Source organism: Protopterus annectens, chromosome 11.part0 (genome assembly GCF_019279795.1).
Source record: "Protopterus annectens isolate FY-2018-M chromosome 11.part0, PAN1.0, whole genome shotgun sequence".
Taxonomy (NCBI): domain Eukaryota; kingdom Metazoa; phylum Chordata; order Ceratodontiformes; family Protopteridae; genus Protopterus; species Protopterus annectens.
Window position 1 is genome coordinate 1,380,564,797 of NC_056745.1, and position 16,256 is coordinate 1,380,581,052.

Consider the following 16,256-nt stretch of genomic DNA (forward strand, 5'->3'; position numbering starts at 1 on the left):
TTCACCAACCTGGCTACAGAGAAGTTTGGAAATTGCACATCCATACTGTTTAGTACTTTGATTGGTGAGCTACAAGAGGGTGGTTTATTGGGATTAGAAGGTTATTAAGGGTGCTTTGTTGGGGCAGATTATGCTAAACACTACTAAATTCAATAAACTTTAATGTTTCACAATACTGAATTCTGATAAATTTGTAGGTATTGCCACTCAATGCCAAACTAGCTGCTCTAAGCTTGTTGGCATGCAAAAAAATGCTCTATATTGCTGTTTTATAGGGTACAGTTTTATACATCATTCTACAGGGAAAATTTGCTTTCTAGGTATTTGCTACTGTACAGGGCACTGCTAACTCATGCAAAATTTATAGCAGCACAGAAAAAACAGAAAACTATATATGAGCCCTCTGGCCAATAAAATGACTACACAAAGTCCCTTTCTTATTTCCTTACTCAGCTAGACCAAGCAAACACGTCCTACCACAAGATGAATAAACCCAGTCCTCCTAATGCAAAACTGCAAATAAGACAGAGCCCCTCACTATCACTCTTCAAGAGGAACCTTGATGAGTGGATGGGTAACAGAAAGTTCACGCCGGGGATCACACCAACAGCACTACTAGATAGGGGCCAAGGGTACTAGCTGCTAGTACAAGGGTCTAGGGAACTACTAAAGGGGCGGTGAATACCGCACAACGTGGCTGGGATAATATATGCCTTCGGGCAGATAGCTCAGTACCAACCTATGAACCTAAGAGACCCACAATTGCAATGCTACCAATATCTAATTAAACAGAAGAAACTTTTTTTTACAAAAAAATGCAGTGAAATGCACACATAAAAGCAGGAAACACTAGCAATCACTCAAAATGGCTTAAGCAAGTGTGATTTAACAACGGAAGGTACTTAACTTTGCCTGGATGACACTGGATACAATTAGAACACTATTGGAATGCAGGGTAGGACTCCAAGTTGATGATTTTCAGCAAAATGGTCAGGAGACAATGTGTAGTAAAGGAGGTTTACTCAAGAGCAATGCTGGTTGGCTGGGTGGGCACTCAGTATTATGGAGCTATGGAAACAATGGGTGGGAAGAGCACATAAATAGCTTATACAACAGAAAATAGCTATGTAAGAGGGAAAGGAGGGACTTTGGAAATGCATTTTCCACAAGGGGTGGAGGCCAGGGACACAGCCTTATAAAACCACCACAGGAAAAGAGTGGGAGGGTTGGGAAATTTTTTCAAACAGCAAGCAGGCATCCAAACAAATAAAGCCAATATCAGAGCTCTTTCAGAAACTTTAGCTTAAAGTGGTAGTGAAGGGTGGGGCAGACACAGAATGCAAGTGGGGAAACAATAAGCAGAATGTATAAAAACTCTGAAGCGCTAACTGGAGCAGAGACAAATTTCTCACTATTGAACTTCTACTACAGTTTAAACCACCAGACTATGCAGAAATTTACCAGTAACACTGTTCATGGAAAACATGCAGTAATAAATGAATATGGCTCACATCTGGCAGTAGTACACAATCCTTACACAACTGTGAATTAAACTATAGCCCTTGTATCAAAATTTAAGTCATCAAAATTGATGATCCCAAGAAAGCATTTCTCATTGATAACTATTAGTGTGCCTTTACCTCACAACTGCTCCATCAGTGGGTTTCTTTTCTGTATAATGAATCCTGTATATCTCACAAGAGTATACTGTCAAAGTTAACCCTTACAAGCTAGTATCCATTTAATGTACCTGAATTTATACGCACATTATGATGTTATCATTGACAGGAGTTGGCATGTAGATCAAATATTTGTGGAGTGAAATATGCCTCCATAGTTCTTTCTTATCATCTGTCTCATCACAGAGCAGCTTAATTTAGGAAGCGACAAAGCTTGTTGTTGTTAGCGTTATGATTATTATTTTATATTAACAGTTACATGGGCTCTACCATAAGAACCTGCTGTGGGCCATAGTCTATTTACAGTACAATGTATCAAAAGGAATACAAGCAATGTGTATAGACTGTTGTGAAATGCAATTATAAATGTAAACGTTTAAAATAGTTGGTACAAATACAGACAATAAAAATACCATAGCTGCATTTAATTGCTTGGCTAGGCACAAGTTACAAATAAGAATTTCACTTAGCAAAGACTACAGCATTTATTAGGACAGTTGTGAATGCACTTCCATACAACATTTAATAGATATTGCTTGAGAGATGCTTAGAAGGAAAATCTAGCAAAGAATGTCCTTACATGATGAAGAATGGCATTCTGAGGTCCAGTAGTGCAGACCACCTTACTACGATAATAGCTGCAGATATAAAGAATGCTGAGATACTACAGTGAAAGGAAGGAGCGAAGAGATGAGGCACTGAAGAGAAATAATAGTCTTGTGTCCAGTGAAGGATAGTGCAAAAGGTTAAGTAACTTGTAGGTAACAAAGCAGAGTAAACTGAGATCCTTCCCTTGTTGGAGGACATTTAACTTTCATAAAAGTAGTCCAGCAATATTCCAGTTTGTTGAAGGTAATAATTAAACAAAAAATTTGCTTAAGGGTATTTGTAAGATGCTACTGTTTGTGGTTGATTTAGCAGTAAGAACAGACCGAGAATAGGATCTTTACCATAAATTTTCATTGGCTTGATTTGTAGTAAGGTAGAAGGTCATGCAGTACTCTGCAAGCATCATGCTTGTCTTTGTTCTGCAGCACGTTTATTTTATTTTAATTTGTTATTTATTTCTTCAGTATAAATAGAGAAGTTAAGGGTAGAATCAGAATAACTTTCTAATCCCCAAGCTATTGAAATCACTGACCTTTCTCCAGAGTTGCAGCACTGGGATCTTTAATTCTTTAACTATACTGAACCACTGACACTAGACTCCAGGGCTACACTCGACAGGCCATGAAACAGTATTTCCTTAAGCTGCACTTAATTTGCACTGCTCTCTTTCCAGCTGCCATAAGTGTCCATTCCTCAGTCCTGCCTTTTCTACTCCATCCATTCCACTTCCCACTCTGACAAAGTAATCAGTTTGGAATATATCTCAACTTTCTATGCTTTCTTCTACTCCGTCATTTCCAGCCATGTCTACACTCCTGCCTCAGACCTTCCATTTCCACCACCATTTTGGTAACCCAGCATTGCATACATTCTTCTAGTCTAATCTCACTTCCTCTGTGTGACTTGCTGAAGTGGTCTCTGTGCTATAGATGTACAGACTCTAGTAATCTGTATAATGGCCTGTTAGCAATATCATATCTGAAACCTGCTCCTTGAGATATATACCCCAGTATCTTGACATCCTCCACCACTGGGTTATAACTGCTCTTTCACAATAAAGTACATAATTATTTTAGAGGCAATTCTAGACTCCAAAGTCTTATCTTTCTCTGCCATCCCTATTAACACTGCCCAGGTAAGCATAGTTTTCGTATATTCACCCAACCCTATAGAGTGCCCTGCAGTTTTTCATTGGCATAATTTCACATTGCCTAGGACTACTTTTCCAAACAAGCAGGCCGTACTCAGATATATGCCACTGTAAGTACATAAGTAATGCCGTGAATAAGACCACCCTTCCAGCCATACAAGGTCTTGGCAGAGGTTTGTATCTCCATCTGTCTACACTGCACACGTCTTGGTATTATCAGCAAACTGTCTTATCTTACTCTCTGACTCCAGTTTAATAGCTGAAGAAATGCACTAACACAATCTGTATCACTACTGAGTCATTTGGCATTGCATTAATTACCTTGTTTTTTGCAGACCACCTCCCCCAGTTGCCATACTTTATTCTTAGTCAGAATGACAGATTTTCAGCTACATCTTCATTTTATAGTCCATTTCCATACCATTTCATTTATCCACAGACTTCCTGTGAGACATATTGCCAAAAGCCTTGTTAAACCTCAGATATACCACATTAATAGGATTGCCACTGTCCACAACAGTAGTGTAGCCTTCCTTCAGTAGCCCAGACATGTCACATTAATAGGATTGCCACTGTCCACAACAGTAGTGCACCCTACCATCAGTAGCCCAGCCATGCCACATAAATAGGACTTTCACTGTCCACAACAGTAGTGTACCCTACCATCAGTAGCCCAGCCATGCCACATAAATAGGACTTTCACTGTCCACAACAGTAGTGTACCCTACCATCAGTAGCCCAGCCATGCCACATAAATAGGACTTTCACTGTCCACAACAGTAGTATACCCTACCATCAGTAGCCCAGACATGCCACATAAATAGGACTTTCACTGTCCACAACAGTAGTGTACCCTACCATCAGTAGCCCAGACATGCCACATAAATAGGACTGTCACTGTCCACAACAGTAGTGTACCCTATCATCAGTAGCCCAGACATGCCACATAAATAGGACTTTCACTGTCCACAACAGTAGTGTACCCTACCATCAGTAGCCCAGACATGCCACATAAATAGGACTTTCACTGTCCACAACAGTAGTGTACCCTACCATCAGTAGCCCAGACATGCCACATAAATAGGACTTTCACTGTCCACAACAGTAGTGTACCCTATCATCAGTAGCCCAGACATGCCACATAAATAGGACTTTCACTGTCCACAACAGTAGTGTACCCTACCATCAGTAGCCCAGACATGCCACATAAATAGGACTTTCACTGTCCACAACAATAGTATACCCTATCATCAGTAGCCCAGACATGCCACATAAATAGGACTTTCACTGTCCACAACAATAGTATACCCTATCATCAGTAGCCCAGACATGCCACATAAATAGGACTTTCACTGTCCAAAATAGTAGTGTACCCTATCATCAGTATGCATCAAGTATGACAAGCAAGGCCTCTGCATAATGAATATCTGCTGATGGCCATCTGTAAAAGAATTATCTTATATTGGCTCTATCAACCTGCAACACAATCTTTTGAAACTTGTTCCCCCCGCCCATAGACCATCCCTCATCTGGCAGACAGAGTTGTAGACCTAGTGGAGAGATTGGTGATTGTAGCACCACTGTGACACCCCCCCAAAATAAAATGGGTGAATAAAACAGTATATAAGCTGTGCATTTTTGAAGAGCAGTTCCTGCATATGAATTACATGGATCTTTCAGACTATTTTCAAATAATACATTTGTTACTAAGTTAACATAGTGCTGACCAGGTAAGGTGAATGTCAGTTATACATTTTCAGGCACAAACTAACTGATACAACATTTTATAATATTAGTATTGAGTAAATGAATAGTAACAAGCACATAACACTTCACAAATGCAAATAAACAATAGATTATAGGAATATGCTTACTGTAAATTGGCACGGTCACTTCCATAAAAAGTTTATCCATACCACATCTCTTTTTATTCTAACGAGTAGCTTCATCTCCCACCCATGTAATCCTATCATCTCCCTTCAAATCGCTTGTACAACTGCTCACCCATTCTTCATGCAGATGTCAGTATTAGTACTTGTGCAAACTCCGTAAGTGAACCCTACCTCTTCTTATTCTCTTAGTCATTCAAATACTCAAAAAAATTATAATTTGTCATATCTTCGGCCAGAAGAACATATCTCCAAACAGTGCACTACAAAAATTGACTGCTCTCTACTTTACAGCTTAATTTATGGGGATTAACAGATTCTTAATTGCTACCATGTAGTAAGGAAGAAGAGGAACTAGAGCGTAGATTGCTTCTGCTGACAGTTTCAGTGCTTTACATGAAGTTCACATTTTTGCTGGAAACAGCCAATAAGATTTGTTCAACTGTCTTGAGCTTTGTGATTGCCCAAGGTGTACATTGCTGCAAACTTAGCCTGTGTTATAAGGAACCATCATTAGTAAGGTGTTCTTGTAGTGTTTAGCTTGTTTTAGTTTTCTAATGAAAGTATTACTGCTCTGATGGAGGCTGTGCTTTGCAAGAGGTCAAAGCATGTGTTTGTTTTTCTTGATGGCACATGGCTTCAGTGTGTTTTTTTCAAGGCTCACCTTTTGCATTTTTGTACCCTTTAGTAGTGCTGTGCAACCAGTGCGCGCACGTGTGTGTGTGTGTGTGTGTGTGTGTGTGTGTGTGTGTGTGTGTGTGTGTGGGATTATTATCTAATCTGAATTTAATTATTGACACATTTAGACTAAAATTAACCAGGTAATGTAGTAAATGCAGGAATTAAGTAACATGTTTTCTTTTTTTTTTCTTTCTTAATTATTTATACTGTGTTCACCAGGTTAGTCACACTAAACCAATGACCTATTCTCAGGGCACAGCTGATGTGATATTCATACTGACTAAGGAAAATTTGGCCAGGGGCACCAGGGGAACTTCCCCAGCTCATTTCAGTGTCATGACGTCTTTTACATCTATCAGCAGATAGGGGTGTCAGTTTAACATCTCATCTGAAGGATGACAGACTCATGAGTACAGTACTTGTTTTATGCTTCACTTCAGTGTCAATACTGGAAAATTAATCCAGCCTGGAGTGGGTATAGACCCACATCCTTTTGCTCCAAAGGTGAGTGTTCTACTTGTTGAGCTACAGAGACTAAAACTTCTATTAAATGTTGGGAGTTTTTTTCTGCTGGCTAGTGTACTGCCAGAATGTACTATCATATAACAACAATACTACCCTTTTGCTCAAACTGCATTTAGGCTGAGAAGAGCAAATATTTTTTTGTAAATTTATAGACCAAAGCGGCACAGTGATGGCAAAAAAATCACTACTAAAGGACAAGACAGGATGTGGTTCAGTGCTCTGTAGTAAATGGCATATCACTGACCATACATGTATGCACAGCTTGCTTGTTGCTGAATTACAAAATCATATAATGTACTATGGTTTAGTAAAAATCTGACGGTACTTCCTACAGCTTGTCTACAGCTGTGAATATGATAACATCTTTCTAATAATTTAATTCAGGATATTTCATTTTTTTCATGTTTCTGTCCTCTTAATCTCATAGAAGTTGCTTCAGACAGGTACCAAGTAATAAAAACCCATTACATTTATAACAGAAAATGCTGCTAAAGAAACTTGTTAAAAATACACAGCTGCAAACTCTTATAAAGCGTTGATTTAAAATAAATAATAAGCTACTTACTGTGTCTAGAGTATGGTAAGCACCATAGTTGAAACTGTCAGTACTACGCAGATCTAAAGACATTCGGCTTGCTTCCATTTCCTTCTTTTCTTCATCCAATAATTTCTTTAAAAAAACATATTTTATTTAGTTAGTTAGCATTCTTTAAATACATGCATACTGTATCAATACAGCACACTGTACATTGTTATTGCACAGTGATTATGTGCTATGTTATCTCTTGCTAGCCTGTAAAACTATTTAACCTTGAGCAAAAGTTAAGAAGTTATGAGTATTATAAAATGATTGATTCATTCATAGTTCATGAGCAGTATCTAAACAATATGACATGGCAAGCTAATGTTCATACTAGGATAGATACATATTAATGGGTGTGAAAGCTTGGGTCTATATTGAAACATCGAACGCTGAAAACAGCGAACAATGTTTCATCGACACATTTTCAGCAAAAGCTGAAAATGTCGAAACCACAGAACAGCGATTTCTTTCCTAGGGAAAGAAATCGCTGTTCCAAAAAAAACATTAAATACTTCCAAACACATACACACATACCCTAACCCTAATTATACCCCCCCAAAACCAGTAAACAACTAAATACACATATGCACGTAACCCAACCATACATCTAACAAAAAAAAAACAGTAAACATTTTAAAACATATGCACTTATCTTAACCCGCACCCTAACCCTAAGGTCAGTAACTCTCACACATTTACATAAACAGTTCCAAACACATACACACTTACCTTAACCCTAATTCTACCCCCCAAAACAAAAGTAAACAGCTGAAAACACATACACATGTATCACAACCATACATCTAACGCAAAATAAAAAACAGTAAACACTTTCATACATATGCACTTACCTTAACCTGCACCCTAACCCTAAGGTCAGTAACTGTTGCACATTCACGCTTGGGAGCTATACCGGACAAGGGACCACACTACACTTCAGAACACGGCAAAGCAATGAAGCGGTTAAGTGACTTCTTTCCCAGGGAAAGAATTCGCTGAACAGCCGCTTTGCTGTTTTGCCTGTTCGCTCTACGTGTCGATGAAAACGCATTCGACAAAATGCATTTTTGTCGTTCTAATAGGAACCCAGAAAGGTTATGAGGCCACCCTTTTACCTCACAATGTATTCTGTTCTGCGCTATTTACTGAGATATTTTATTTAGTCATTTATTTATTTTTGACAGACTGGGTATACAGTTTTCTTTTTACAGATGACCCAAGATTATTTATCTGCTTAAGTGAGTTGTACAAAGTTGCATACGTACAGAGGAGGTTGATGAAAACAAATCCACCTCTACAGAATACAACTTGTTTTTGCAACCTCAATATTACTACCCTAAACCCAGGTTTTACTGCAGTTATAAAATAAACACTCTTATTAACAATATATACATTTAATACATTTTTTTTTTAATAACTTTGTTTTTTACAGGAAAATAAATAAATAGAAGGTGCTTAACATGTATAGTGTATGTTACTGTAAGAATAGGGAACTTGTTTCATCACTAGGTGCCACACATCAAAAATATAACTGCCTATTTTACAGTACCAAATACTGTTTATATTGAATGTCTTACCTATACAGAACAAATTAAGTGAGAGTGTCAGTCCTTAATCCCTGAGCTTAAAAGGTATTCAACCCTGAGTCTTTTTGACTTGTGAGCAGGGTTGTGCTCTCACAGAAACTTGATTTAAGGATCCTTCCTGCGTTTCCATTATTCTAGCCTGTAATATTTTCCACTCCTTCACATTTGGCAAAACTGGTGGGGGAGTGTCCATCTACATCTGTAACAATTTCAATGCGTAATTACTCAAAACAGAATGCAAAAGATGGCTAATAGCAACCCTCATAACCATGAGTAGCACAGACTGCTACATAACTGGCTATTATAGAGCTCGCTTCGCACAGCCTAAAGAACGTGGGAATTGTCTTGCTAATCCCAAGAAATTAGCAATCAAATATAGTACAAATATTTGGGGTGACTTCAATTACCCTGCAACTGACTTGAGCAAACCACACTACTAGTAACAAATATACCCAATGTCTGTTTGACTTCTCTAACTTCAACTGCCTCACACGGATGGCAAAAAAAAATAATCCTGCCTGAAGATTAAACATTTTTGGTATTTCCCTATTCAAGAATGCTGTCAATGTCTATAATCCCTACTATCACCTCTTACTTCGTAAAGTCAGACTACAACACATTTTAATTACCAGTCAACACAAAGATCAACCGTGCATGTAATCCCTTCCTGTTTACTGACTTATCAAATAAGCATTACACTAAAATAAAAGGGATCTAGCCAAAAGTGACTCTAGTACGTCAGATACAGAAAGTTTGATAAATTATTTTCCTGAGCAGCTGTTTCTTAAATCATATACAATGAGATGTAAATACAATGGGGGATTCAGAAACAAGCCTACTGATTAAATTGCAAAATAAAGAAGCTCCAATAAGATGAATTCTGCCCTATTTCTGCCATATACCAAAGGAAGTGAAGCAGTTAATGTGAAGGTATAACACTTGTTTCAGTTTGTTTCCCCATCCATCTTTCCACAGCATGTTTTCTTTACTGTTGCAAGTCATTTTCCTTAAGATCTTTTTAGCACAAGTGCCTCTCGTCACCATTTTAAGGTGATAAAGATGCTTAACATACAAGGCAGTATTTTAGCAACTGACATTCGATAAACGCTTTGGTAGCATCTAATAACATTACATATTTGACTTAATTTGGACTTAACCAGGCAGACACCATGTTGAAACTGTTATTTTGAAAGCCACTATCCTTGAGAACTGCAGGCTTTATCCTTTCTACTTCTGCATTGTTACAGTTGCTCCATGCCTTTGCCTCATTAAACATTGACTGCTGCTGCACCACGTGACCATAGTGGCTTCACCTCAATACTGGTTCAGGCCATCTGGGTACAGCACTGCTAGTGTGTAGCCAGTAACAAGGATGTAGGCAGGCTTACTCTTTGTACTCTGTTGAATACATTTTTCTGAGCATCACTTAGAAACATTGTGGATTTTTTCAGGCCACGTTATGTCTATAACAGCCTAAATTAATTCCTCCAGCAACAGGTACATTGCTTGCTTACTGAGAAGCTTGTTCATTTAAAAATAGAAGCTTTAATAGTTTTAGGGGTAACAGCTAAAAATTATGCATATATATGTTAAGTGCTAGAAAGGAGCAGCATTTTGAAAGTCATCCATTTTGCAAATGCCAGGTAAGGTGGAGGGCAGCAAAAACAGCTTCTGAGTACAAAATGGATTTTCTGGCTCATCCCTAGCCAGTAAGAATAAAGCATAATTCAGGAGTTACACAGAAGTAAATCAAGTTTAGTGTCACTGTGAGGAGATGAGACATTGATCTTCAGATGCTTTCCGAAGCCGTAGGAGATGAACATGCAAAGATATCAAATATCTTCTCATCTCTGCTTAACATCTATATTATACTTCCTATAAAGTGAAGCCTTTGACAGACAGCTGTTACCCAGGAAATCTGTAGTACATACTGGTACCCTGCCTCTACACTTACCAGGTGGCCTTCAGGTCTGCTGTCTCTAAATTCAGTTTAAAACCACAATAATTTAGTACATGGATACCTAAATTAGAATAACAACTCACTGACCTGGGAATATAACTTACAACTAACTGCTGTTTTCTTGCAGAATAAGAAATCTCATTGTAACTTACATGACTTGCTTCACTGTTTTTTTTATTTTTTAATACGTGGCATTTCCTACATGTTCCTCATGAATTCAGTAATATATCATACCTGCATTTGTATACAATTCCACATTTTATGGCCTTTTTATTCTCTTTCTATCTTCCTTGTTAACTCTCCATCCCATCCTCCATCCTTCCCTACAGCCTGTTTTATTTAGTGATTATACAATGCTGTTGCATTTTGTGGTCCTGTTTCGTATGTGTGTGTTTCATTTGTGTATGCTGTTGGAGCTATGGCACTCTTGTATAGTGGGCTTGCCCCTTGTGCTTAAAGTTTATAAATGTACACTGCTCTACTGTAACACAGCTGTTTCAGTTTGAATTATGTTCTCTGGTAATTAATCACATAAATAGACAGTCTTTCTATAATACCTAACTAGGTAAAAAGAAAAAAGGAAACAAATCTACTTTTCAGGCAAAGAGATACTCTAAAGATCACAGTGTTTAATACTTATTCATTGTAGTGCAAGTAATATGTTTACATTACTTACTGCAGCATACAGAGCCTGCTGACATTTGGTTTTCTTTATTATTGTTGTAGGTTGTTTACCATTAATGATTTAATTAGGTTATAATTTGACCCTAAGATATCGTTTATAAAGGCAAAGCATTTTGTTTTGCTGTTTATGACTAAATAACTGAAATTACAGAAATCTAGAAGCTCAGTTTTTATGGTTGTGGCACCTCAGTGCTATGCATTCGAGTGCTTATGTTAATGAGATGTTGGCAACAATGGAGCTCTTTACTGAGCAGTTTTACTCAAAACAGTGTGTTCCAGAATCTTCTGTTATTAATCAGATGTTGGCATGCATCAACACCCTTGTGCTTGTCTTATCACATTCAAGTCCTACAAAGAGTATGACATGTCACTGTTAGACAAAAATAATTTAGCTCTTCTGAAAAGTACTTGACATGTCTGAAATAACAGTACAAAATATAACAGCTGACCGAAAGCTAGAGTGAAAAATATTGCCAGGGTACATTATTCCATTTTCCTGCAGAACAATACTAATGCAGATAAAACAGAATAATATAGCTTTTGGTGTCAAAACTGCTGCAGAGCAGATCTGCTGTTCTCAACATTTTTCATACAGAAGAGTCTGTTGTACAATAAATGCATATAAAGATCAGGCTGGATTTCAAATGCAAACATTCTCTTAAATAATGAATAACTATTCTATTCTTACCTGAATATCGTCAAGCATGATGGAATACTGAATGTTGTTGGATTCCAATAAAACTTTGATATCTTGAAGACTGGAGAATGGAACATGGACATCTACTGGAAGTTTTGGGTTTACAGGATGCTTCCAAAAATCAATCTGAGTAGAAGCAAAGTAATTTCAATTAGAATAGTACGTATAAGTTTTATGAACTAATGCGACAGATACATATTAATGAAATCATAGTATACATATTTATGAAACTAAAACATAAAATTTTAGTAACTGTACTACCCAATTCTCTCACTAGTCAGTTCTAGTTCTTGACCCTTTAGAAACTTGTCAGTAAGGCTGCCACCTTTGAAGGGGGGACTTGGGGGTTGAGCAAGGAAGCAGAGGAGTTTGCACTAACGGAGGACTGATGACTTTGCACCAAAGGAAACTATCTGCTTTTATCGAATTTTGAGGTAAATGCATTTAGAGGACAAATATGTCAATCTAGAATGCAATAACAAAACAGGTTCTGTTAAGAAATATACAAACATGCAATTGACCTTACTGTAGAATGAGACAGCTGGAGGGAGTTGGATTTGCTTGGTTCAGGAAGTAGAAAAGATAATGTATCACACTGCTTGATTTGCAGAAGTCTATTCCAGAGATGGGATAGGTGCTGCATAAAGTACGATTGTGTAAGTTGAACTTACCAAGCAGTAGATGTTCGAATGACCACTGCTGCAGTAGCCTTAGCTATATGGATTATATCTTGGCAGGGATATGACAGCTGGCCAGCTTCCAAAGCTACAAGGCACCTTACATGCACCCAAACTCTCAAGCAACTTGAGCTGAGCTGACTAAAAGACAGGTTTGGGTGTGAAGCCCTTCAGAGCTTTTTTGCCAGCAAAGAGAGAGGGAGGCTGAGCCCTGAAAGTACAAGGCAGGAATAACAAGAAATAAATGTCCATGCCTTGGCATGAAAAAAAACACCAAAAAAGAGGGGGGGTGGTAGGAGGGAGTGGTTACTGCACCAGTGAGCATTCAATCATCTACTGTTATGGTGAGTTCAGCTTACACAACTGTACTATGTTCTTCATATTGATCACTGCTGCAGTAGGCTTAGTTATATGGATAGATGACCATAGCTAACTATATTTGGGAGGTGGAAGGTAAAAGGTCCAGGAACCCCTGGAGAATGCTACTAACAAACATGATCTAGACCTAGAGAAGGAATCCAGCTTGTAGTGCTTTGTAAAAGTATTTACAGAGGACCAAGTAGCAGCTTCTAGAATACTTCTAGAATCCAACCCTTTCCAAAAAGACATAGAGGAAGCCAAGGTCCTTAAAGAGTGAGACTTGACCTTACCTGGAATAGATTTGTTATGGTGAGTATAACAAAAGGTAATAGTCTTAGACAACCATTTGGTTGTTTTGACACCAGTTGCCCCTTCTTCTTACCTTCACAAGACATGAACAATTGATCTGATGATCTGAAAGATTTAGTTCTGTCAAGAAAGTACCTGAGTTGTCTGTGGGCATCCAAGGTATGGAGTATCCTTTCTCCCTCATTTTTAGGTTCAGAAAGAAAACAAGGAGATGGGCAGTTTGACTTAAGTAAACTCGAATAGCACTTTAGGCATAAAAGGATTAGTTCTCAAAGAAATCCTGTCCTTGTGGAAAATGAGGTAGGGGTGGTTCACCATAAGAGCATGCGACTCAAATACCCTTCTTGATGAGGTCAGAGCAATCAATAAAACTGTTTTCCATGTTAAGAACCTCAAGTCAGCCAGATTAGCTGGTTCAAATGGAGCAAGTGACAATTTCTCTAACACAAAATTAAGATCCCAAGGAGGGCCCAGCAGTTTACTTGGAGGCAGACCTCTTACGCAAAACCTCTTTCAAAAACATTTTGATAAGTGACTACCTAGAAAGAGGAGGATCCTTGGACAGACATGCTGTAGGGGATGATAAATGAACCTTGATAGAGGAATAAGAAAAGCAATAGGATAGTAACTCACACAAATATTGGAAAAACAGAAAACAACTAGCCCTGAATGGGTGCTGGTTATATTGTTGATACCAACTAGAAAACCTTTTCCATTTGCTAATATATGATTTTTCAGTTGCAGGCTTTCTTGGTTCCATTAATACCTGCTGCACATCCTCAGAAAACGGGTGCCTAAAAGAAATCAAGACCCTATCATCCAGGCAGTTAGTTTAAGATGATTGATGTTGAGATGTATCAGATGCCCCTGTTCTTCTGTGGCTGATTGATTAATAGTAATGCAGAGTCACCGACCTGCAGCTGAGGCAAATTGCTAGCCTGCCTGCTGTGGTGGCAAAGGCTGTTTGCTTAACTTTATTTTTTTTATGGCCAGAAGAAGGACAGACCATGGGAGTGACAATCTAGTACAAGGTCAAGCCATAGATGGTGCTACTATCCTGGGGAAAACAAGCAACAATGCCAATAAAACTACCAGTCCACAAAAGTTATTTTTTAACAGAAAAAAGCACAATAAAAAGCACTTTCAAACACTATGGTGGCCTCCCAACCTTAAAATAAACACAGTTTCTCCACAGAAAACTTTATCAGTTAGATAACACTACTTTTAAACTGAGAGAAATGAGTGTTCCATTTAAAAGCACATTAGAGTCTTGAGACAATCTCTTATAACACAACATTCCTAGTTTTAAAATAACTTTCCTTGAGAGGAAAGTATTAAAACATCAGCAGAAAATAGAAGTTTCCAGTTACTCATTTTATAACAAAATCCTCTCATACGTGTTCTTACGTAAACAAGTGAAAACCTAAGCTAAACATAGTAAGAACACTAAGTGAAATATAACCAGCATGAGTGCTACATTGCCAAATAAAGAAATAATTTGTTAAATGCAACACTTTTGTGCTACATAAAACAAGCACTTACAAATTTAAAAGCATTTCATAACATGCATTTGGGAAATCAAAAAAAAAAATTAAAGCATTTCATAACATGCATTTGGGAAATAAAAACTAACTTCTAATGGCTAGAAGATTTTGGATTTTTGCCTGAAGTGTTTGCGTAGGTACTTTTAGACTTTTATACCCCAAGCTGAAAACAATGGAAAGACCAAAATGCTGACATTCCTAATGTCAACCACAAAACATCAACAACTAAAAAATCAGCGCATTACTACACGTGTACTGGACAAAAACCTCAATGAAGGCAAAACTAAAACAAACAAAAAAAGAGACAAAAACATTGTTTTTTGCAGAGGAACAACCCCCTGCACCCCCATTCCCTGCTAATTAACTCCAAGACTGCACAATATTAGAGGAAAGATGCATTCAACAGCCTCCAGAATTGTGCATCTCACATACCAGCTGAACCTCTGTTAAATCCAATAATAATGAAAGATTGCTTAGTTTACACACAGTCACTGAAATATTTGTGAGAATAAACTAAAGGTGGAAGCCACATATAAATGCAATCACTGTACATACAATATGAGAACATATATACAGATTACGTTTTTGGCCATCCATTAGGTTATAAAATGAGAGCAATTACATTTGCTTGGGACTTGGACTGAATTTTATTTTATGTTGCTTTGTACTATTGTAATGATTAGTTTGTTGTTAAAACCAAGAAAAGGTTGAGACAAGAACAATTCATTAAAATAAATATTATAGTAATAAAAAATGATAAAAAAATGTGTGTGTGTGTGTGTGTGTGTGTGTGTGTGTGTGTGTGTGTGTGTGTGTATATACATATATATATATATATATATATATATATATATATATATATATATATATGGTTCCCCTTTGAATAATGGAATGCACAGAACATGGACTTGCAGAAGAAAGAGACAACATCATCTACAAGGCATAATGGCGAACTCCTGGAAGGGTGAAATTCACCTCCAGGAAACTAACCACTTGGTCACCAATGATAAACTTTGCTCTTTCCTCCACTATAGTGCGGCCTCGGAGTTATTATATTTAGGTAGGGCAGGGTGTGGCGGGTGAAGCCCCCCCTCTCTGGTGAGTTTTATTTATGTATAATTTTATTTTGTCTAGTATGGCATTTTAATTAACTAATTAAATTGCCCTGAAAGAGCTTCAATAGCTAGAATTCCCCCAGTTCTTATTACTTGCCCAGCTGCAGCTGACATACTCCCTACTCAACAAACTGCTAGCCTGTCCATCACTCTCTACCTTAGTATCCTCTTATACCCCAACCTTGGTCTCTTCGTAGTTCTGACCAGC

The 16,256-nt window shown here is 37.8% G+C and overlaps 1 protein-coding gene across 1 annotated transcript in view; it reads right to left on the reverse strand.

Annotated features, from left to right (window-relative positions):
* Positions 1-16,256, reverse strand: part of LOC122815077 (carboxypeptidase A2-like) — a 98,722-nt gene that overhangs the window by 70,449 nt on the left and 12,017 nt on the right. The window contains 3 exon segments of the mRNA XM_044087321.1: positions 7,099-7,203; positions 12,035-12,173; positions 15,364-15,446. Of these exon segments, the coding sequence (XP_043943256.1) occupies positions 7,099-7,203; positions 12,035-12,173; positions 15,364-15,446 (327 nt within the window).